The sequence below is a fragment of the Drosophila willistoni genome (assembly GCF_018902025.1).
Source record: "Drosophila willistoni isolate 14030-0811.24 chromosome 2R unlocalized genomic scaffold, UCI_dwil_1.1 Seg167, whole genome shotgun sequence".
In the NCBI taxonomy this organism is placed as follows: domain Eukaryota; kingdom Metazoa; phylum Arthropoda; class Insecta; order Diptera; family Drosophilidae; genus Drosophila; species Drosophila willistoni.
The window spans coordinates 8,279,143-8,303,218 of record NW_025814050.1 but is presented as its reverse complement, the minus strand read 5'-3'; the positions used below and the strand labels follow the sequence as shown (position 1 = coordinate 8,303,218).

General features: G+C 32.3%; 1 protein-coding gene across 3 annotated transcripts in view; it reads right to left on the bottom strand.

The window, feature by feature from the left end:
* The window catches only part of LOC6644167 (phospholipid-transporting ATPase VA), a 39,038-nt gene extending 18,280 nt beyond the window's left edge, over window positions 1–20,758 (bottom strand). For 2 of the 3 annotated variants that reach the window (XM_047010872.1, XM_047010873.1), the window contains exons 1-2: window positions 20,556–20,758; window positions 6,093–7,347 (exon numbers count right to left, since the gene is read on the bottom strand). In XM_047010872.1, the coding sequence (XP_046866828.1) occupies window positions 6,093–7,123 (1,031 nt within the window). In that variant the 5' untranslated portion in view covers window positions 7,124–7,347; window positions 20,556–20,758. Of the gene's footprint in view, window positions 1–6,092; window positions 7,348–20,324; window positions 20,421–20,555 lie in introns of those variants that run through there. The other variant, XM_002067000.4, reaches the window with a different exon arrangement.
* Window positions 20,759–24,076: the final 3,318 nt, after the last annotated feature.

The following is a 24,076-nucleotide window of genomic DNA, read 5'->3' as shown; positions in this document are numbered from 1 at the left end:
TTTAGCATTTTCAATGTCATGAGTTCTGGGGGGCTTTTGTTTGAAAACCTTTCCGTCCCTTCTAGCATTAACCCAAAACCAAAAACTCCAAATTGTGGCAAAGAGAAGCGCTAAAGATAAAGCTAAAAACGTATACAATCAACAGTTTGTCATATTTACGAGCTTGATATACATATGTATCTATCTGCCACTAAACACCCTTTGCTAGAATGTAGTTTTGTGGGCATTTAAGTTTATTCAGTTTCAAGGTTAGACCTAACATTTTCTTCGTTAAAGTTTCATTCTCACAACCTTCGAAATGTCTAAGGTTAGGAAGATGTGACGGCTGTTGTGTCAATGTTTTAGAATATTAATGCACTTTCGGGGGAAAACGCACACTTGTCTGGGACAGAGAACAGCTGTCTGTCTCGCAGGCCTTAGGGTGGATTTTTTTTTTAACATTGTTAATTAAATATTTAAGCCAGATCAAAGTCAAGTTTAAAAGATTTTTGTAAAATGTTAACACACTCGGTCTCAGCCCAGACATTGGATGTGAAAAGTTAAGATGTCAAAGTTGAATTAAGTTTACAAATATGTAATGATATATGTCTCAAATGCGTCAGAAAGTAATATGAATTTTTCATGTGACAAAATCAGGCTAGAATTCTGAAATGATATTGACCTTCTATATAAAAGTTATAAAAACAATTTAATTTAGTTTCAACTTAATAAAATACAGCTTACATTTATATTAAATTGTTTAATTTCTGAAACACACGAAAAGTGTTTACTTAGTTTTCACATTATCGAATAAAATTAAAGTCAATTTAAGAACTTTACATTACCTACTTATATATGTATTAGTCAAAAGTTTTAAAAATCAAAAAAGCAATAAAAAAAAGAAATATTAAATATATTAAGAACAGAAGCCAAATTGTTTCTATGACAAATCAAGCTGATTGGTCGAAAATAAATACTTTCTGGCCATTTTATTTTCAAATTCAAACATTGAAAAGCAATTTTTGCGTTTTGTTAGAATAATATTCTTGGAAAAATGTTTGATTAAATTATTTGTTTAACAAATTTATTTGTTCAATGTACATACATATACCACATTACGTTGAGTGTGATTATTTCGCACAAAATCTGTATACCATTCATATTGCATTTGAGTATAAACCGAAGAGAATCAATTGTTAGGGCAGGGTGAGTGGCGATAAATGGATGAAATCGTTTGTTTACAAAATTTCCGCAATTTCCTTAATTCTGGCACGATTCAGAACATTACATAAAAGGCAATGAAAATGATTGTGTAAGAAATGCAATTCTTTGTTCCCATTCTCCTTCTTTTGTTGCTTCTTCTTCTTGATGATTGCGACACTCACTTCCATTTACACCATTCGACGGGTCCAGAACTCGTGTGACCTCGTTGCGCCCCTTTTAGTGGGTATTTTTCAGTAAAATCGGGATTTTCCTTATTCAAACATCTGTGTGTGTGTTGTGTGTAGAAAAAAGCAACCTCGAAGGGCGCGCCAATGCTAAAATGTTGATTATTTTTTTTATTGCTTTTTTTTCAATTTTGCTTTTCATTTTTCATAATTTGCACCAGGCAAACGATACCGAGCCGTCGATTCATGGTGCAACAATCAAAGCAGATTCAATGCATAGACACATGGGCACATGGGCACATGGACACATGGGCATGCAATTTGCACTCAACTTGAACTCTGCTTGTTGTTCAACTCAGTCGACCGGACGGACGGATGGACCGTCAGACGGTCGGATAGTTTATCAATAAATGCAAAACAAATATTTGCATTGTTGGCAAATTATTCCGATGAACTCAATTTGCATTTATGAAAAATGGATAACAAATTATAGGACCCAATAGAGTGAGTAATTGGAAGTTGCAAAGCCACAACAAGCAAAATAGTTTCTAACAGAAATTTAGTATAATACAAAGTCGATGAAATGTATCAGATAAACAATGCACTAAAGATAATAACAATTGAATAAAATGGCCAATCATTGTCAACTTTAAAAGCAAAATAATCATTTTTAGACTTACTAATCTTATTGTTGGAGATAGCTAAAAAACATTTTCAATTTAACGATTTTTCAGCTTATTGATTTTATGACCTTAAAAATTTGTTATTTGGAAAGTTTAAATAGACCAAATATAACTTAAGAAATATGTCTATAAGTATTAAACAATTTTAGTTTTCAATAATAAAACTTTCGCTCCAAATTGTGGGCGAGAAATTAGGAAATTTACTACAACTTTTGGACCAAATACGTGGCTTGTGTTTGCCAATAAACTGAGGTTCAAAATCGTGTTTGACTGTTTTTTTTCTGGCTTCCTGGTCTTGTGGATGACTAATTTGTATTTGATATATATATATTTTCACATTGGTTGTCGTTATTATATTTAACAGCAAATTCTCAGACAATTTCACATTAATTTGCATTGCCATTTGGATTTAAACGTTCAATTAGCACATCATATTAATTGAAATTAATACAAATTTCCTAAAGACAATTTGGAATTATTTTTCACAAAAATCATTCAATCTCAATACGTCACAGAGTTGAATTATTTACATACATACGAAAGCAAAAATATTAAAAATTTTAACCACAAGGAATTCAGAGCACTATACATACATATATGTATAATCGGTGTGTACATATGTATTCATGAATCATACATTTCGAAACATTGCAAATGGTCATGAGTTTCGAATTGTGAGTGTAAAAAAAAGTTGAATGAGCGTGAGATGGTCAGGGCCGTAAAACTGGAACTGGAATCGGCCGTCTCTCGAATAGCCACAAGGAGGGAGCGCGGTTATGGAGTTACGAAGTAAGAAAAGAGGTAGTAGGCCTCAGTTTTAAAAACTACGAAAAATACGTGGTAGCTGGACTCAATCTGCGTGTGTGTGAGTCAGTCAGTCAGTCAGCCAGTCGGTTCTCTTGGTTAGTTCGACTAACCATATTTGGTAGTCAGCCAGCCATATGCGCGCCATGCCATTTGCATGTTGCCTCTAAGTGAGTGGCACAAAATGGCACAGTGGTTCGAAAATTGATTTTCCATGACATAATAGTTGCAGTGAGAGGAATGGGAAAGGGATGGAAATTTCCCCCCACAAAAAAATAAAACACTTTTTATTTTCTAAACTATGAAATAGATGAACAATTTCCCCCTCTAAATTGACCATATCTAGATTCGCCCCTGCTTGAAAATATATATTTCTTTTTAAAATATGTTTTGTTTAGCCTCTGACAACAGTTTTAACTTTATTGCCTAAATGTATCCATCAAGTTTTTAAAAATATATATAAGCTATATGGAAAATGTTTAATTTAGACTTTTTTTTTATATTTTTACGTCGACTAATAAAGCAAAACAAGTTATAAACATAAGTGTCAGCATATGAAACATCAGAATGAGGTAAACTTTCAACTTTTGGGTAAAAAATTTATAATAAAATTTGTATTCCACTGTGCTGGCACTGTGGACATAAGAGACAAAACAGAAATCACTATGGTTTACGACAATTGTGCAAAGACCATAAAACAGAATAGGGAAATGCAAATATAATTAGCAACAACAGCAACAGCAACAATGGCTAAGTTCATTGGTCACGAGAAGACAACGAACATTTTGATACTCTTGAAAATCTAGTTTGGTTTGGGTATATTAGAATCATCCTAATGCAGAAAGTAAATAACTCAAAGAACTCTTAAGTTGAGTTGTTTTATTCATTTCAAGATTGAAGTTAAAGGAGTTAGAGAGAGTTTATTTCTCTTGGGATTAAAAATTTGTTTTGGTTTTCGCTAAAACTGAAAGCTAAATCTGCCCCACTTGTTACAAGGTAACAAAAAGTCGTTGACAATGCATAATAGAGTACGTAATTTCCTCTTTTGTTTTTTTTTTGGTCAAAACGGGAAGCCAGCAGCAGTTTAACAACAATTGAATAAGGTTGATCAAGGGGATGGATGGCATCGAGAACAGAGGAGGGGTTACGGGGAGACGAGGGGCAAACACGTGCATTGCAAGTAAATTTGTCACTTGGTTGGAAAGTCAGACAAGTCAGAGACACATAGACGACGACGACGACAAAAACGACAAACAAACGATACGGAATTGTTGAAGAAAACCAAGCTCAAATGTAGGACAAACCAACCACAAAGAGAGGGACTGAAAAAGAGAGATAGATAGAGAAAAACGAGAGGGAGAGAGAGACAGGTAAAGAAGGTAAATAAATATATATACATATGGAGAGCTAAGCTAACTGTGAGGGAAAGTTTACCCAGACGGTTTTTGGCTGCTTTATCGATTTCTAGATCACGTTTGTTTTATTTTTTTCTTCTTTTTTGTATTTTTTCAGTTTAAAATTTGTATACCCACAAATAATCTAAAGGGATTCACACAAATCACAGAGTCAGTGAGGTGATTTGTATGAGAGCAACCGGTGGCCGACCCTGAGGCAGAAACCGAAAACAAAACACAAACTCTTCCCAGCTGATTGAAGTATCGTTTGATGTATTTATTATTGTGGTTTATTCAGCTGAAGCGATTTGTTAATTTGGCAAACATTTCGTGAGACCAGCAAATCAATAGAAATGTCTCACACAAAACAAACTAAAGTGTCGAGCTAACTTCCTTCTATCGATGTATTATTTGATGTGGTCGCTTCCCATGCTACTTAAATTTTGTTTACATCACATTTAGAAGCGCAGAAAATCTATATATAAAAGCACAAAAAAACTATTGATAGGCATCAAATCAGCAATAAGAGACCTTGCCATTGAGCAATGTCATTTGAATATATTCATAGGACTTATAAATCACAACAAATACATGTAGTGTGGAGGCCATTTTTGAGCCTAAGGAGACATTTTGTCTGCTTTTGTCATAAATAAGTGTTTGGAGAGAGAAATGAACTTTAAGTTTAAGATCGTAACCATTTATATAAGAATAATTTAAAGGAACTGATGACTAAAATGTGAATGATATACCATATCAGATATAGTGCTTAAATAGAACTGGCAAAACTTGTTTTTAAAGGAAATCTGTCATCAAATTAAAAAAAGCTTTAAATTTTTAGCCATATTTGAAAGAATGGTCAAAAAACAAGAAAAAGGATAACTTTCTTGCATACTAAATATTTGTTCCTGAATATATTTTCTGTAAATGTTTAATATAAATGTGTGATATTAAGAAAATATCATAAGCAATACATATTCAAGATTTTTATTCTTTGGCTGTGCTAAAATCTTGTCTGTGAAAAAATTTTTTAGCTTAAATTAATCCTTGGAGTATTGAGAATCTCGTCTTGAAAAGGTTTCTTGAAATTCCAGATACTTCAGTTCATATGACTTTTTTTGTGAAACTACGTTTCTTAGACGTGCAATTTTCAAATTTCATATACCAAGTTCTGAATGCCGTCAGAAGGAGAAGTACATCTAAGCTTAATCTAAAGGCGGCTTATACTTTAATTTCAGAAGATCCTAGTTATCCTCAAGTCAGGTTATCCTGTCCTTCGCAATGCTACAATGTATAAACATCCTTTTTACGAAGGGGAACAAGGGTATCACCTTTTGATGTATAACGTTTTTAAAGAGTAATACCTTTCATCTCAAAAACATGCAGATCTAGAATTGTTCGTTGTATAAAAAAGTTCCAAATTGTCAGATTCCGTTGGCTGAATCTTTGAAACTAGTAAAGAGTACAGAAATATATTCGATCCTCCTAAATTAGAGGCTGTCTGCGTCTATGCCTATATCCATGTATTTTCTCTAATTTGATCTAATTGGTCTCAGTATAATTCTTTACATAATTTTGTTTTGAAAGCTTGAAATGTGTTGCACTTCAAGCAAATATTGATGACGTTTGTTCATAAAAAGAATTGTACATATGTACATACAGATATGTATACATATAGTAGTTTGTTATTGTTTACATATTGCTAAATCATTTAGAAATAGAAAAAATCTGCAATCACTAACTCTTTTGTTTATACTTCTAAACCATTTGCACTAAGATAATGATACGTAAATTTAATGGGATGTTCCATATGAATATATTAAGGAAATAAGAAATTTTTGACTTACCCATCGTATACTCTGCATGTTGTGTTATTAATCCGTTTATCTGATGCTCTTCGTCGTCGATCTTCAAACAAATCTTTGACCGCTGTCACACCCAGCACAAATATGACTGGAATCATAGCAATTTCCTTGCCAAAGGCATTAATCTCTGGCACAAAATTAAGCAGCACAATGAATATGAAGTATAGATTAGCCACACGATGGAATTGCTCTAGTAGATTTTTCGGTATAAACGAGAGTAGAGTATATTTGGTTGTCCGTATCTTATTGCCCACAAATTGTCCATTCGGATGCTCATTTTTGGGAGTTTTTGGTGGTACTGTATGATTGGGAACAACCATGCGATAGCTACGCTCCTCAAATTTATCATTTGCATTGTAATTGCAGAGTGTGAAACGTTTCCACCATGGTGGGGCCTCGGTGCGACGCAGTGTATAGATCGATTCCGAGCGGGATGCCTGCCGCGAGTGGCCACGACCTGCGCCGGTGGCGGATGTTTGTGCCGAGGGACCGAATTCCCGTTCCCTGGCCGGTTCATCCTTATGGCCGGGGGGTAGAATGAAATCGGTTTTCGAACCAACTCGACTATGTCCACGTCCGCTGGGTGCAGAACTTCCTGGCGGCGAATCGGTGATCTGACCCTGCGAGAAGGCACGCTGATGACCCTTCATGGCGGACTTGATGGGTCTACCACCAGCTCCGACAATGGCGCCACCACCATGACTAACAGATCGCGCATGACCACGCTGACCTGCAGACAATGAGGGATTTGGTAGAATGGCCACACCAGGAATACCATTTCCACCGGGTGCGCTACCTATAACAGGATTCACACTTCCCGGAAATATATAGGTGCGTTCCGGTTCGTTGCTTCCTGGCGATCCCGCTGCTGCTGCCGCTGATCCCCCCGCGCCGCTGGTTGTCATCATCATCGTCGTGTTGGTGGAATCGCTGGCCAAATTGGGTGGTGCCGAGCGTTGTTGTTGGACAACTAGAAACTTTCGCCTCAAATCTTCGGTGTTCGCTGAAGGCATTTTCACAAACCACAAACATTAGGAGTGAATTTCGGATATGTGTTATGTGTTGTACGTATTGTGATAGAGTTCTCTAGCTTTAAAAAGTTAGATAAAGTTCTCTTTCTTTTAGGGTAATTGTTTCTCTTTTTTGTTATATGTATTTTCTTTTTGCTTGTTTCACTCAAAAATCCGGCCAAGTGTGCGTCACTATTGACGCCTCGACTTTAGTCGCCATATCCAATCTGCAAAAGAGAGAGAGAAAGAGCAGAACAAATTGTAAGTTTTCAATCAGATAATATATTTCAATGCAGTCAAAAATAGGTTTGACGAACCCTCGACACCACAACAACAACAACAACAAAAAGCCCAACCAGACACAGACGTGTGTGTGCTTCAAAATGGTGCGCCCTTGATTTCAAGCTTCCGATAAACTAAAACATCACGAACCAACAAAATTTCAACGCAGACCCCGCGACACAAGGTCAAGCGTAACGCTCTTAAGTGTCGAGGCCCCATCCCTCTCTCCCTCACGCCTCCACCACATAAAAATAATAATAATATCAAAGTGGAAAATACTGAAATATGTAGGTGCCCTAAAGAGAAAGAGAGTGCGAGGAGATTAGTGTGGGTATATGTTTTGAGTACTCTACTACTCCAATTCCATGTGGGTTGCCTACTTTTACTCTTGAATATTTTGTTTTAATTTTATATTTCTTTTTTGGAGTCAATCGATTGACAACTAAGTTCAAGGGTACTTCTCTCACTCTCTGTCTGACTATCTATCTCTTTCTTTCAGCGTGTGTGTGAACTTTGATTTTTGAGCTGTCAAAAAAACAAAATAACTGTCAGGCGAGGTGCTTTGTTTATATATAATAATAATAATAATAATAATAATAATAATAGAATATTGATTACGTCCACCACAACTTCCTATTTGACTGCGATTATAAGTTAAACGGAAATAGTAAATTTGGTTATATAATGTTTAAGAATTTAGAAAGGAAACTTTATAGTTTCTTTTTTTATTTAGTTTTCGTTTCGTTATCTCAAGGTTAGCTCGGTTTTGTATGGTTTCTAAAACTTCTTTAAAACGATCTATGATACTGTGAGTTGCTTCAAATTAAAGATTTTTTTAGTAATTTTATTAGAGATTCGTAAGTTTTGCTTTGTGATATAACAAATATTACTAAGATTAATGAGCTCATCTCTCGTTCACAAGCACATAAAGTTTACAAATAAAAAAATCAACTAGCTAGAGATATGAGTTGACAAGTTCTTATCTTAGCTTAGTCTTAACACTCATCCAAAGGGGTTTCCCTTACCATCGAAACATTAAACTAAATTAATTAATCGAAAATATTATTCAGCGACCTCGAATCAGCTAACAAAAAGGTTTGTTATCAATCAAAAAGGTGGCCAAAAACAACCAAGTTGTCCAAAGTAAATAGCAATGCTATATACCTAATATGTATAACTAATATGTTCAAGCTCTACATATAAATGCTAAACTTTGACATAATAATTAAATTATATAATTATATGATTTGATAATAAAAAAATAGAGAACAGTTTAAACATTGATTGATACACATCTTGGGTGGATAATAATAATGGTTGATACATTCAGATAAATGGTGTATATCTTTACACCAAAACTTTCATATTTCAACTACTACAGGTTTGACCATATATTACGACTGTAATTATATGTCATTAATAATAACTAAAGTACAATTTGGGGATAGTGTTTAAAAACACATAACATTATTAAATACGATTACTTCAAATGTTTACAAAGAAATAGTGGTGGAATAATTTTATTTTAAGCTTTCTGAAATATTTTATTGAAGGTAGTGAATATTATTATACGTTTAAGGTCTAGTAGCTATAGCTAGTAAGAAGATTGGCTGTAATTAACAATCACATTATAAATAAATAATATTGGTTTTGTTTTCTCCTTTGAAATACTACCTACCAAAACCTGCAATACATCTATTTATCTATCCGATTTTTATGAACAATATCTCATTCGACTCAATAATTCACTATATTTCCTAGGTTAAGTGTAGTAATACTTTATAACTAATGAGTGCGTTAAAATGACGCCAAGCAGGGAGACCATAAAAATACATACAATTTCCAGTTGGCTCCAAATTGGATCCTAGGGCCAAATTGAAAATTTATAGTATACAGTTTAGCTTATTTTTAATAGATTTAAAACCTTTTCTTAGGGTCCGAAGATGTACAATAAATTTTAAAATGTGTTTTTTTTTTGTCGGGTTCAAATTTTGGGGCTTTTTATCGAAATTCATTTTAAAAAAAAGCTTAATATACGCCCACAAAATTTAAGATATATCATCTCAATAGAATGACCAGCTCAACGCTATAAATTAACACATCAAAACTTTTTAGTAACATTTTAGAAAAATCGCTAATAATCAGAATTTAAGGTCAAAAAATGTATGTCTCAAATTTTTTGCAGCCACTGTAATTCAATGGATAAACAAATTGTTGATATTTTTTGGTTTTTATATTTTACTATGTTGTATGTAGTTCCTGTGTACAGTTTTCTATGATTCTAAAGAAATAAATGGCATTTTCTGATATGCCATGAAATTAGATACAGCATTGAACTAGGATGAAAAGTAATACAAAATGTAAAAGTATGTGGGTAGTTCTAGATTATGTTCTTTCCAATCACTCTCTTTAGACAAAATATTAAGAACATAAAATTCACCCATATATAGAAATTTAATTGGCTTTATAAATTTTTATAAGCTTTTCTGTGGGGCTTCTGTTAATTATCTTTTAAACGTTCGTTTAAAAATTAAAATCTCTTATTACTAATGACATATGACTATATGAAACTGTTATATCAAATCGTTATACATTTATTCAAGAGAATAAAAAATGAGGATAGTTTTGTATAAGCGATATCGAACTGAATAAATCTCATAAATATTCATAGTAATTAGAATAATTATTCGACTATGAAAATAATATATTTCTAATTACTTTGTGTAGGTTTGTTTTTTGTGTTTGAAACATTTTGCGCTATGGCCATAAATAGCTACTTGTATATTTTATTTATTTTGTTTTTTTAATTCAAGGTTGGAGATTGCATTGAACTCAAACAAGCGAAGCATTCAAATTCAAAAACACAAATTACTAAAATTACTTACTGAACCGATTTATTGTTTAAACTTGAGCGAGTTTTTCCACCTCGAAATGAGATTGATCGAAATGTATAACTTTTCGATACTTTCATCATAATGTTGCGAATGATTTGACCATCTGCTGTTTATTGTAAATGCAATGAACTTTACCCAAAAAAAAAAAATATATATATGTATATATGTATATACACACACGCCCAATAAAAACTCAACCAAAAACCAACAACAAAAATATACAATTTTTATTTTTATAACTTTTCTCATCTTGTGTTTTTGTTGTTGTTGTTGTTGCTTTTGGGCTTGGCCCTGTTATTTGGGCTTATTGTGTTTATCTCTTAACTTCATTTCGCATGTGCGTGGCTAAAAATAATTTCAATTTCGCTTCGAATTTGCCGCAATAGCCACAAGAACATATTTTTTTGCGTTTAGAATTAAGCTGAGAGACGACTTTTAGATACCCTGTAGAGTTGGAATTATCTCTGCTACATTTTTTGGCAACTTTGAAATCATATTATTATTATTATTATTATTTATTATTAATTATTATACAAAATAATATATAATAACTAACGGGTTAAGACTGCTAGCTGCTAAGGCCATCGACTCGCTTTTTTTAATCATAAAATTCTTTGTTAACTCTGTTTGAATATCTATTACTTTGGGTAGATTCCACTTTTGTTTGTATCTAATATACCCTTGCTTTCTATGTGATATACTGGGTAAAAAACCACACGAATACGAATTGACTTTGAAGTGCTATTTCACTAATTACTCGGGCAGACGCCCTTAAGTTATCAGAAGAACAAAAAACACAACTTCAGCACTTGAAAGTTTTTATTCTTTTCTTTTTACTTTTTCTAGTTTTTTTTTTTCTTGGTTTTTTGTCCATTTAAGAAAATCAAAAGTCGCTGACAGAATGCTTTTTATGGACTTCCTTATATTGTATTTAACTGCGCTTTTTTTATTCTCTTTCTTTCGATTTGTTGTTTCCACTCGTTTTGCTTTGCTTTTCTTTTCTTAGGTTTTTTTATTTGATGTCATGTCTAGCCAAAAGTTTTTAAGTCTCTTCTTATGGCTGTTGGTCATGACAATGCCAAATTGCGATGGAAAACTATAAAAGTTTAGATTGTTTGCTTATTGTATTAACGAGCATAACCTTCGCCTTCCTCCCCTTCTGGCCAGAATTGCTAATAGATTGACAAGGAGGGTTAAGTTCAAATGATATTGAACTTACTTCGAGAGGTTTGATGACCAAAGTGAAAAAAAGAAATGAACTTTCATATACTTTATAAGCGCCCTTTGCAAATTTCATTCATAGAAGAATGAACTCAGTTGGTTCTTATTGAAGCTTTAAATTTTAAGCTATATAAATATATATTGTCCCATTTTGATTAATATTTAATGGATATACACATAATTACTACTTGAAGTCATGGACATTCAAGAAATCAAAATAAATAGAACCCTCTAGTGTTGGGTTACTCATGAGTGAGTGAACAAAAAAGAGTCGTTCATTAAACTGAGCATATTGGAATTTGGAAGCGTTCAAGTGTCCTTTTTGGCTCAGGTTTTTTTTATTCAGTTGATCTCTTTTGCTCACTAACTAAAAATTACAAAATTATTGTGAGTAATATAAAATAAATTAATGTAATCAACAATTTTAGAATACTTATGCTGAGCAACTGAACAAGTGAGTACTGAAGTGAGGAATTGAACAACTGAGCACAGTGAACAAAATAGAGTTGATTCACTTTGAAAGAACAAGTGAACATGTTCAGCACAATAAGCAATTTACCATTCAATGTTTTGTTTATATTTCTCTCTATATTATGATGCACTCCAATACAGAATACATGAATCACTTGAAGTCATGTGGAAGAGTGAGAAGGTCTCCCGACCGACAAAGGCTCACCTAAGGCTTCTCAATAGACAGAATTATCTACATGACCCCAGCACTTTCTCTCTCTCCCCCTGGTAAACACTTTGAACGAAAAACTAATGTTTCGATTATTTTGAAGAGGATTTAAAGGGAATTCGTTGTAGGCAATAACGCACGTCCGAACTTACCGCAGATGTCGCCTCGCCTCAACTTAAACTTACTCTTTTGGGTCCCCTAAAAAGTTTGAACTATTCTTCACTCCCTCTTTCCGCAAAATCTACTTCTACGACTATCCTGTTTGATCTTATTAAGTAAGTTTAATGTAAAACTCACTGAGGAAGTGGGTCCTAATGATACCAGCATTTCGCAATCTTCTTCTTCTGTTAGTTAGAAATATATATATGTACATATATTCGAATCTTTAGTGCATAAAAAATAGATGATTCAAAGCTATTGGCAAATATGGAAAACCCCTTTCAAAATGTAGAATAAATTTTTGGAATAGAAAGTTTCATTATAAAAATTTATGTTTCCAACAATACGATAAAAACAAATATATAAATCTATGCCAGAATGAAAAAACCAAAAAAAAAATAATAAAAAATAATAATAAAAAGTGGAAATTAACAAGGGGAAAAAACCACAGACGTGTGCCAAATTTATATTATTATGGCCATCAAGTTAAGTTGTGAACAAAATTAGTTCATCATTTAATGAAATTAAATTTTCAATTTGCCATATAAACGAAATTAACAAACATACATACATATGTATTTCGATACAGATATATGTATACATATGTATGTATGTATGTATATAATCTATATGAGTATATGAAATGAACAAATTATTTAATAAATTGCCAAAAACAAGACCAAAAAAACCAAACAGAGCTAAAGAAATGAAACATTTTTTATTTCATTGGCTGCGAATATTTTGTTTTTGTTTTTGTTTTTTTTTTTTTGTTCTTGTCATGTCTGATTGGTTGTGTAATTGAGGGGCGAAACAAAGAAAGTGTACAACATACAAAACAAAAACACACAAATGCAATAAATTAGAATGTCTAGATCGTTTTGTTATATACATATATTTGAAACGCGTGCCTTTTGTTTTATATGTCCGAAATAGATAAATTAACATATAAATCAAGACCATCTTTTGTCACCTAATTAAATTTGATATAAATCAATTCTCTTTATGTGGCTTCTTTCTTCTTTTGCTTGGTCAAAGAGTTTGTTAAACTCATCATTCAATTGATAAGCAATATCTCAATTATACTATATATAACATCTAAATACTCTTGACTTGTCATATCCCAAAGGTGGAGTCGAAAACACGTAAAGTCGCCATTACTCGTCAAGCAGCGCTAGTTAGCCAGACCAAATAGAAGCCATTTAAGCCAGCGACTAAGCTTAATAAGGATTCGGCTAAAAGTATGAAATTTGTTAAGCAATATTTCAATTGGCCAATTGAAAAGTGGAGGAACATTTTGTCAACAGACGAAAAGAAGATTGTCTTATATAAAGAGACAAATTTTCGTACTTTTGTTAGGAGACCATCAAATAAAGAGTACAGACCGATGTACACAAAAAATAACCATCAAGTTTTATAATATGAGCGTACTTTTCGTACTATGGAGTGGGTCCTCGTCATCGTAGATATCCTACAAAATGTAATGCTCCCACATGCAGAGGACGAAATGCTGTTTGTTTGCGTCTTCCAGCAGAACAAAAACACCATAAACTGGGACTGGGAGTGGATTCGCTTTACTAGATGCCAGGATTTAGCGGATAAAGGATTCTAAACAAAATATTTATACACTACAGTGGATACTCGGTTAACAAACATAATTCGTTCCAGCATCTTGTCGGTTTTTTTTTTATAATAAGTGAAATGGTCACACTAGACATCTCTATAAGGTATATTAGAGATTTAAGTAAGTTATCCGAGGCGTTCGTTAACCGAGGGTCCATATATATGAAATCAAAGTAGTTTTGCTTTACATTTTTAAGTAAACATGTACATTCTTTGTTTTTGTCATTTTGATTGGAATAAAGCTATTTTTGTTCCCACGTTTTTTGGATTTAACTAATACGATAAGTGAATATACATATTTTAATACTTATAAAAAATCATTTCTTTTTTCCAAGTATAGATTTATTAGATAAATAAAAGTATTTTATGTTCAAAAAATGTTGTAATTTTCTAACTTTGAATTTCGCAACAATCAATGGTGCTATTATTTTCACCGCAACTGTAGGTGTTTCTCCTAAAAAAGAACAATTTTTGATTTGCATAAAATTATTTCATTATTTTGGTATTTGTGCCACATTTTGTGTATATTTGTTTTTTTTTCGTAATTTATAAACAAAATATCAAAAACATCAAAACAAAAAATAAAGCAATGTTTTTTCCTCAATTTCAGTTTGTTTTTTATGCATTGCGCTCATTTCAGTTATCAGTTTAGAAACGAACAATTCCAATTAACATTTTTTAATAAACAAAAAATCTATAAAATTATTGTGGTTTCTTAGAATGTCTAAGAATTTTAATAGAACTTAGGGTGGTTCCCCACCCCTTAGGGGAACCCTGATAAGTAAAAAGTTATGGATGAACTAATCATATGAGGCGGAAGGTTTTAGTTTTCTAATCTTAGGCACATGTTATTAAAGCACTTTAGTTGTTGCTAAGTGTAACTTGTATTTTAAATTTTCAAGTGCAATTCATTTTCAGCTAAGAACTATTAAAACATTCCAAATAGGCCAATTTTAAAGAGTTTTAAAGGCAACCAATCAAACTTCAAATCATCTTAGAATAATACAATTAACGGCTTTAAGTTTAGTATTTAATCAATACTTAAGAAGAGAAATCGGTTCAATGGCGAGTTTTATTGAAATGAAAACTTTTGTAGTTACCACAAATATGTCAACTTTTGACTAATTGAAAACAAACCAAAAAAAAAATCTTGATGCTGGCAAATAATTTATTTTGTTTTGTTTCTAATTAACAATGGAAATGATTTTACCAAGATGGGCGTATGCATTTGACATGGGAAAACTTCCAAAGACGTGGACAAAAAAAAAAAAAAAAAAAACTTGCAAAACATGAGAAAACGTTCAAATTGTTGAATCAACTTTGTAGCTACCCTGTAACAAGTTAAGATGGAAAACGAATAATTAAAACCTTAATGAAAAAAATCAATTTTTAGTTTGATTTTTGAATTCTGTAGGTAAAACCCAAAATCTATAGCAAATTAGTTAAATATTTTTCAAGACATAGACAATTTTGTAAAGTTCAAGAGAACTTAAAATTTTGTTCTTGCGTAAAAAAGGTTGTAAAATTTGGATAAAATGTCCCTTATTGATAGGCAATAAAAACTATCTAATTGTTATCCAATTTTAATGAAAAATATGTATGTCATTCGACACGAAATTCAATTCACGTTCTTTCCTAGTTCAAGAAGGAAAAGTACTTTAGTAAATTAGTGTCGCCAAATTGAACTCGTCCAAAACACCAAAAAATTCCATACAAAATTCAGAATTTCAATTGGCTCCAAATCGAAAGTTGGGGCTAAATTAAATGAAATTTCCGGTATGCAATTTATCTTACAATTAGTTTTGCTAGATCTACAACTTCTTTAAAGAGTTCATACTTCTATCTGTAATATTAATGATTTTGCCAAAAAATTCTTAAAAATTTGCCCAAAAAAAAAAGAGTTTTCAGTGTTCAAATGCACAGCTGAGGCAAAAACGGATATACATATGTAAGTAAGAAGACAATATTTATTGAATACAATAACCAACAAATTACAGAAAAAATCTTTCATTAAGTTAAGTAGCCGAGAAAATCAGAACTAAAGTAAAAAAAAACGTCATAAATTTGTTATATCACTTATTTTGTTCTGGTTGAATGGATCTTTCTACAATATCTTTTATAATTTTTGGAATTTAAAATATACTCATGGAAATTTGTGCTCGTTAAAGTAAAGACAACCTGCTCACATTTGTTGTGCTGCCTTTGAAATAATCTTCTTTTAAATGCAAAGTTTGCCGTGATATAATATTATGTATTTATTTTTACATATAAGATAATGTAAATAAAGCATAAATTGTTTGTTTTTGGCTCTCTAAACTAAGTGGATATTTCCTGTTTTAATCGTCGTTAAAGACTGAAAAGTTCTCACTTTGGTATTGAGGAATATAACATTTCGGCCACCTTCTCTTTCCCCATTCCAAAAATTCATCCACTTGGGATAATCGTATTCGATTATACCCTATTGCCATTCGTTATTTCTTCAGTAGGTATCAGAGGTATGAAAAGAAACAATATGTAGATATTAACAATGTAGCAGAAAAAGTTTTACAACTAATTAGAAACTGTTGACGGGGGCGACAACTATGTGACGCGACCCAACACCATAAGTTTTGTAGTATCTATTCAATTATATCGGGGCGTTAGAAGTTGTGGGTTTTGACACAATGCCCAAAGATGATGCCGTGACACGAATTCCAAATAAAAAATCGTCAAATTGACCAAGCAAAGATTTGCTTAGGAAAATAAACAAATACGTGACACTCATCTCTAGGAGAATTGAACCAAGCTTGACCCTTTAGCAAGCTGAGCACCAACAATTTACATATTAATTAATTAAATTCTTTAACAAAAACAACAACAACAATTTACATACATTTCCAGTTCGTTTCAAGTGCTTATGAAATTGCTCAAAGAAACAAATGACCGATAAACACATACAAGGCAAATACAAGAAAAGGAAACTAAGACTAAAACGAAAATAATTATTCATATTGAAGCAAAACAAACTGTGATTGCCTAAAATTTTGCTCTGAAATTCGCCTTAATTTTGTTTAGATTAAAATGTAATACAAACATATAATATATTCATACAAATACACGATAAGACTCAAAAATATGAATCAAATGAAAAGACCATATTTTAAGTGAATTATGGTTACTTGGTTATAAAGTAAATCTAACTAAATTCGGAAGGGTTTGTAATCTGGGTTTTTGAAATTTCGAAAAAGAAGAAGCTAGTGCTGCAAAGTTTCTGACTGGAGTTTAGTTAAAACATCGTGAAATAAATGTTTTATGCATAAATTTTTGCTTAAGAATTATGTAGTTAAAAAATAAAGACTAATATTTCTGCAAGAAATAGTGATTTATTTGCAAAAGCAAACAATCTAACCAAAAGTCAATTAATTACACTTCAATATCAATCGGTCGGTCTGCAGATAGATGATAGCAATTATTTTACGGGGCACCACAATAAACTTTAACTAACTTACCGAATTAAATACAGAACAGCACAATATGCCAATAATAGTGTTGGGCCAGGGATTCCATAAAGGTTTTTGGGGGGAATATATATCTCTATTTCTCCCTCACGCTTATGAATTTTGATAGCAAATAGGAAAATATTATACTATAAAGTATTATTGCATTCATAATATAACGTGGCATACATTCCATATAATAGATGTATATTGTGTATTTTGTTGTTGGTATTCTGGCGTTGGCATTCTGAGAATCGAAACTGATAAGACTAGGCCAACTGTGACTGACAGCCACGTACGCTGAGATACAAGAAGCATTTTTTCCTCTGCTTGCTTATCAATCGGATGATTGACGACAAAATGCCACAACCTATTTCCCATTGAAATGAAAAGAGAGGCAATCGCATTGGAGAGATGACCAAGATATACCCTATACTAAGCATTTGCTCTGGAAATTTTTCAAGTCGTCTAAAGGGTCTTTAAGCAAGGTCCATTCTTCTCCCTATAGATCCAAGTATCTTAGGCTCTTTGTTGACTATATTAAATAAAAGTTAATATGTTTATACAAACGATTGTTTATTTAAAATTTAAGTCAAAGATTCAGTCTAAGGTTTATTGGCTTGTTTAGAGTAGAAATATACACATATACACCTAATATGTTCAAGGGGTTAATAGATCATGGAAGGAAATAGTTTTTTTTTTTGGGATTTCTGTTATCACAATTCCATTTTGCATATACCCTAAACTTTTACAGGGTAGATAAATTTGATGGAAATCGTAACACACCAAGCAACAGTAGCTAACAGATTGTAATTTGGGCGATAAGCCATAGGCAAATTGTGTTTAGTATGCCATAACGATTTGGACCATAAAGAAAAAAAAACACACACACACTCAATTATAATTGCAAGTGTTAAACTGTAAAAAACAAAAACAAACCAGAACTAGCTAAAGTAAACATAGACAAAGATAAATTTTGCGTCAATTTTGTCTGAGAGGCTCTTCTCTGCTTCCGTTTTTTTCTATTGAAGTCAATTGCTTACTAGACTAACTAACTTAACGGTACCTGGAGCAGCTGTCAAGACAGAACGAAAGCAAGAGAGAGACAAGAACGATTCGTCTAATAAATTACACGACGCATAAAAAAACAGTTAACAATCTGTTCTCCTTCTCGCTTACTCTTTCTTTTAACTTGTATGCAATTAGTGATGAACTCAATTGAGCCCAGACTTAAATACAGTGGGCCATAAATAGACAAACAAATGAATCTCTCAGATAAGAATTATTCTTAACTATTCATTTGGCATTCTATTATAACTAACAATATAGAAACTGTATTAATTCTAGTTTCTTTTAAAATCTATCTATAAATTCTAATTAAATATTTAGATTGAAGTAAATGAAATGAAATTACATTAAATATCATTTAAAGTCTTCTGGTTGGTCTTCTTATATTAAGGTTTATATAAATAGTCTGAGTCTGCAATAGTTATAAATAATACATTTTTGGTAAAATAAAAAAGTAGTAATAAACTACACAAGCTGTAAAAAAAAACAAACGCACACCCCTAAATAAGTTATTTATATTCAAAAAAAAAAAAAAAAAAGGAAAGGGAAAAGCGAGCAATAAACTCAAGGTGTGCGTTTTCTGCTCTATTTAATCATCAGGTAAATAAAATACATACATATAGGTATACAGGTACATAAAAACTACAAACAGCTGTCAAGTTTAAGGGTTGACATTTTCTTGAGTGAAAGGTAAAATTATTTTTTAATTAATTAATACTTTCTTAGTTTTGAAAGTGTTTTCTACTGAATAAAGAATGCTAGCTTCTATGGAAAATATTAAGTTTATAATGCAAATACATATATAATTCTCTTCAACTTTATGGTTAAGCAGTGGCAGATTTATTTTGATAAGTTATAGAAATATTTGAATTTTCGTTGAATTACACTGAATATTATTATTTAATTAAAAAATTTGTGACAAATAATACATTTATTCTGATATCTTGTAATTCTTTTTAATTGCTTTGTCTTTAAAAAAAATTGGTTTTAACAATTATTTTTCTAAACATTTTCTTTTCCAGAATTTGGCATTAAATTCAGCCCACTGTAGAGCAAAGAAGCAACAACTGCAGCAGCCATAGAAAAGAAGTTAAATATATACATATGTATTGCGGATTGTTAAAATGTTTGCCGGTAAGGGGAAAAACTCGCACAAACACACACACACATATAGAAAAACACAGACAGAGAGAGAGAGAGAGACATAAACAAACACGCATACAGAAGAGAGCGAAATGATCTCTCAGGTAAGAAGCTGCAACGCGGTGGCCCAGGTAAGAAAAAGAAAGAAAAAAACTAAAGAAAAAAACAACAACAAAAACTCGTTGCTTGTTAGGGGGAGTCGCGGTGGGGGTTGATTTTGGGTCTGCAACGCTTAACTGGTTCTTGCCAAGAAACTGGCAACTAACTTGTTTCATTTCGGTTGGTTTTTGTTTTTTTTTTGCGGTTGCAATAAAAGCAAAGCAATTTTTTATGGAAACTTGTTTTCAAATCAGCGAAAAAAACAAAAAAATAATAAATAAATCTAAACCAACTAAAGAATTAATTGAACGCTCTGATTTGATATTTTTGTGAATTTCAATATTTTTTTCTTCTTTTCAGCTATTTTTAAACAATTTTGAGAGGATGCTGCAGCATCTTAAAATCATAGACGCCGAGGTCAAAGAATAAGATAGATAGACAAACACAGATAGAAACAAGAACATAGACCATATGAAAATTGTGTGCAATTTTCCGTCACAAGAAAAAAAAATGTTGATTAACTCAAACAAATAGAAATAACAACAAAAGGAAATGCCGCTCACTTTTTTTTTGTTTGTTTGCTTCTTCCTCCTCTTAAGCGCCTCGTGGCTCACTTTTTTTGTGCTCTGTATTCTTATTTTCTTTTCTTTTACTTTTCTTTTTTGTTAAATACAAATTGCTTAATATTGCATATTTTCACTTTTCCACAAACGCAATCATACATACATACACACACAAACACAATTAACAACACAGAATTACATATATTAACCAAAACAATAAACAATAATTACATTATTATATGGTTTTCCTCTCTTTCACATTTCCTTTTCATTTATCAAATTTCTTTCACACCAAACAAAGAAGGAAAAGGAAAACAACAAACGACGTTCCAAGCAAAAAACGTAACAACCGAAAATATTAATTTTGCACTCGCGCGGACGCACTTTTCACCACCCGCACACGACTTTTCAGCTTGAAAACAAAAACAACAATAAAAAAAAACGGGAAAAAAAAACAACAACAACGCGAGTTCGCTATGAACCACCATCGAACTCCTTGCAACCACGTCTAGATCGAGCAATTGAGCAATTGATGCCAACGTCATACGAATGAGGCGAACTGCAACCGATGAGCCCAACTCCAACATGTTTTGCTCGCTTACGTTACTATTCGCCGTAACTTTTTTGGATAGATCAAAAAGATCACTAGGGCCAGCATGCAATCGAAATATCACTAACTTGCCGATACCGACTATTTATCGGCCAACAGTGTTTTTTAAACCCTTGCAGAGAGTATTATAAAATTGGTCAGATGTTTGTAACGCACAGAAGGAGACGTTTCCGACCTAAAGTATATCAGTTGATATGGCCATGTCCGTCGGTGCGTATGCCTTTTATTTAGCCATCTTCAGAGCTATCGGGATGACATTTTTTTTTGTGCTTTTAATTACCCGAGTAAGCTAAAGTTTGAAAATTATCAGGATCGGACTACTATATGGTAAATATTTACTTAAGCTACTCGAGATTTCAGTCTTGAAAAGTGAATGGGCTAAAGCTAGATTTCAGTATTCGCAAATGCTATTTTTCAATGATGACATCAGCAAAGAAGAAGCCATTTCCAGAACGAGCAAGATTCAGGTGTTGCTAATTGATTCCGAATTTATTATTGTTTTCACCACTTCTAACTTAATTTACATTATTTATTAATTATACATTTTTCAAACTGAATTTATGGATTTTGGGTTGAATTGAAATGGTTACAATTCTTGTGCCGAACATTGTGAGCATTCATGGTGTTATTCCAATAGTTTTTCTTTTTCCGGACATACTGAGAATTCATAACCTCATCTATCCACTGGCGATGGTATGGCACAAATTCATACACGGTTGGAAAATGTTCTAGGCCACAACCGTAGTTCATAAAAAAAACCCCCATAACTACTTGATTCACAACCAATCCGCCACCGGAATCTCCATCGCATGGATCGTCTCGTCCATCGTCTTCTCCTGCGCAAATCATGCCGTGTTTCGTTATGCTCATAAAATGGTCATCATTGCAAAGTTCTGGACCCCATATATGAATGTATACATATTTCAGACAATCTTGCCTAGTTTTAATTGGATCGATATCACCATATCCCATGGTAATTGCAAGTGTATCTTTTACATAGATGGCATCGCTAGGGGCCATAGGAATTATTTGCACATTGTCATTTAATATAGCTGGTTTGGTTAAGCGAATCAGTCCAATATCGTAATCAAACGTCTCAGGATCATGCTTCGGGTGACGGATGAATTCTTTAGGAAGCAATGTTTGAAAACCGGTGTCTTTTAAATCGATAGTGCCCGCACGAATCGTATAAATGTTTAAGTCGTGGATAATGCAGTGCGCACAGGTAAGGACAAAGGTTGCTGATACCAAGGAACCTCCAGCTATATAAGTGTTATATGCGTGCAAAGAGACATGATGCGGAAACATTCCTAAACGAGCATATCGCCCGCCAATGATGCCAATGACCTCGACAGCAGAACAGATAATGAGTAGGAGGCAAAGAGAAGGAACCACACTGTTAGACGACCACATGGTGAAAGTTGACTGTAAAAACCACACCCAAGACAATTCCTCTTATATAGGAGCGAAAATTTAAAGTTACCTAACTGTGTTAAATTACATTTAATTGGCAAATCTAAACCTCTTACAACCAGGAAACAAGAACTTTGTAATAATAATCGTTATTCTCATTAAGAATAGTTTTTTTTTTTATATAATTGGAGCCTTAAATATATATATATTATATATATATTATATTAAAATTTGTAAAGCCCAAAAAGAATATTTTTGGCCAAGCTGTGTGACAAATGAGTTAGAGCCAATACATTTGCCAGATAGATGATATGTTATGTACTCATATCAAATTTGTTACAATTTTTAGTTATGTAATCCGCATCAAAACTGTATTTCCCCTTTACTAATCGAATAAGTCACACGAAACATTTGTGTGCATAAAAATTGCACCAAAAATGGTTTTTTTCCCCCTTGCTCCTTAAAGAGATCGAGATACGTTGCTTACATATTAATGTGATCCTTTAGTCGTTTCAAATACTGATATTTATTTATTTAAGATTAAGAGTTGAAAATTATGAGTTGGTGTTCCTCGATGAAATAATAACAACATTGAATTTAATAAGTTGAATTTAGCTGTTTTTATTTTAGCTACTTTTTTTTAACAAACTTTAGTTAGAAATTTTAAAGTTTTACTTTTAGACCTAGGACCTTTAGAATCCGGATCATCATCTCAATATGTATGTATAATTGCATTTTATTAGTAGCTGACATGTCAATTTGAAGAGACGAGCAGCAATCGTAGCTTAGATAAACTATTTTAATAAATATAAATGTTAATTAAAGTTTGTATCCTGGATCAGGTCCTTAGATTTTAATTGTTTTTTGTTGTTCCATGGTAATTGGTTTAGAAACTGCTTTGACCCCGTAAATTCTATGATAAATAATGTACAATTATATTAATCTCATTTTTATCATTATGCTAAATTACTTTGACTAAGTAAGAGTATTATATGAAATATATCTTGAAATTCATAATCAAAAAACAGTTCTGTTTGTATAGCAAGTATAAGACAAAATATTCATTTTGCTATTTTTTCTATATTAATAGTATAATTTTCTGTTCTTGTTGCCTTATTTAAGAAACTTTTACGGTGGTGGCACTTTTATTGGAAGACAGCTCTTTTGTTTGTTTACAAAATTAGGATTTTTTTATCTATCTAGTTTGTTTTTATATTCGTTTTAAATGCTTTCAAATACTGAAAACCATTATTATTAATAGTGTTTTATCGAGCGGGTCATTTCAATGCAAATCATTTACTTTTGAATTAGTGGCAACAAACGAAAAGGACATCTTTCAGAGTAAGAGTGAGTTGAATCAGTTCAATAATAAAGCGGACCAATAAAAATGGTTTATTTTAATAAAGCTAAACAAATTGTGCAATTCTGATGATATCGATGATTTTGTTCACATCTCTAATACAAGCAGTGGCGGATCATTTGAAAACTAGTTCCATATTTTTCAGACTTTTAGCCGGTATGATTATTTTTTGTTTTTAACTTTTGTTCTTTTAATAAGCTGAGCTGAGCTGAGCTATTCGAACAGCTCCTGGAACAACAAAACCATTTCCTCTCATAGGTTCCACAAGTACCTGCCGCGTCAATGGATTATGCATTTAGAGATACCATTCTGCATGAAATGCCTGCACCAGCCATCAGCAATATTCAAGATCACTGTTTTACATCAAAA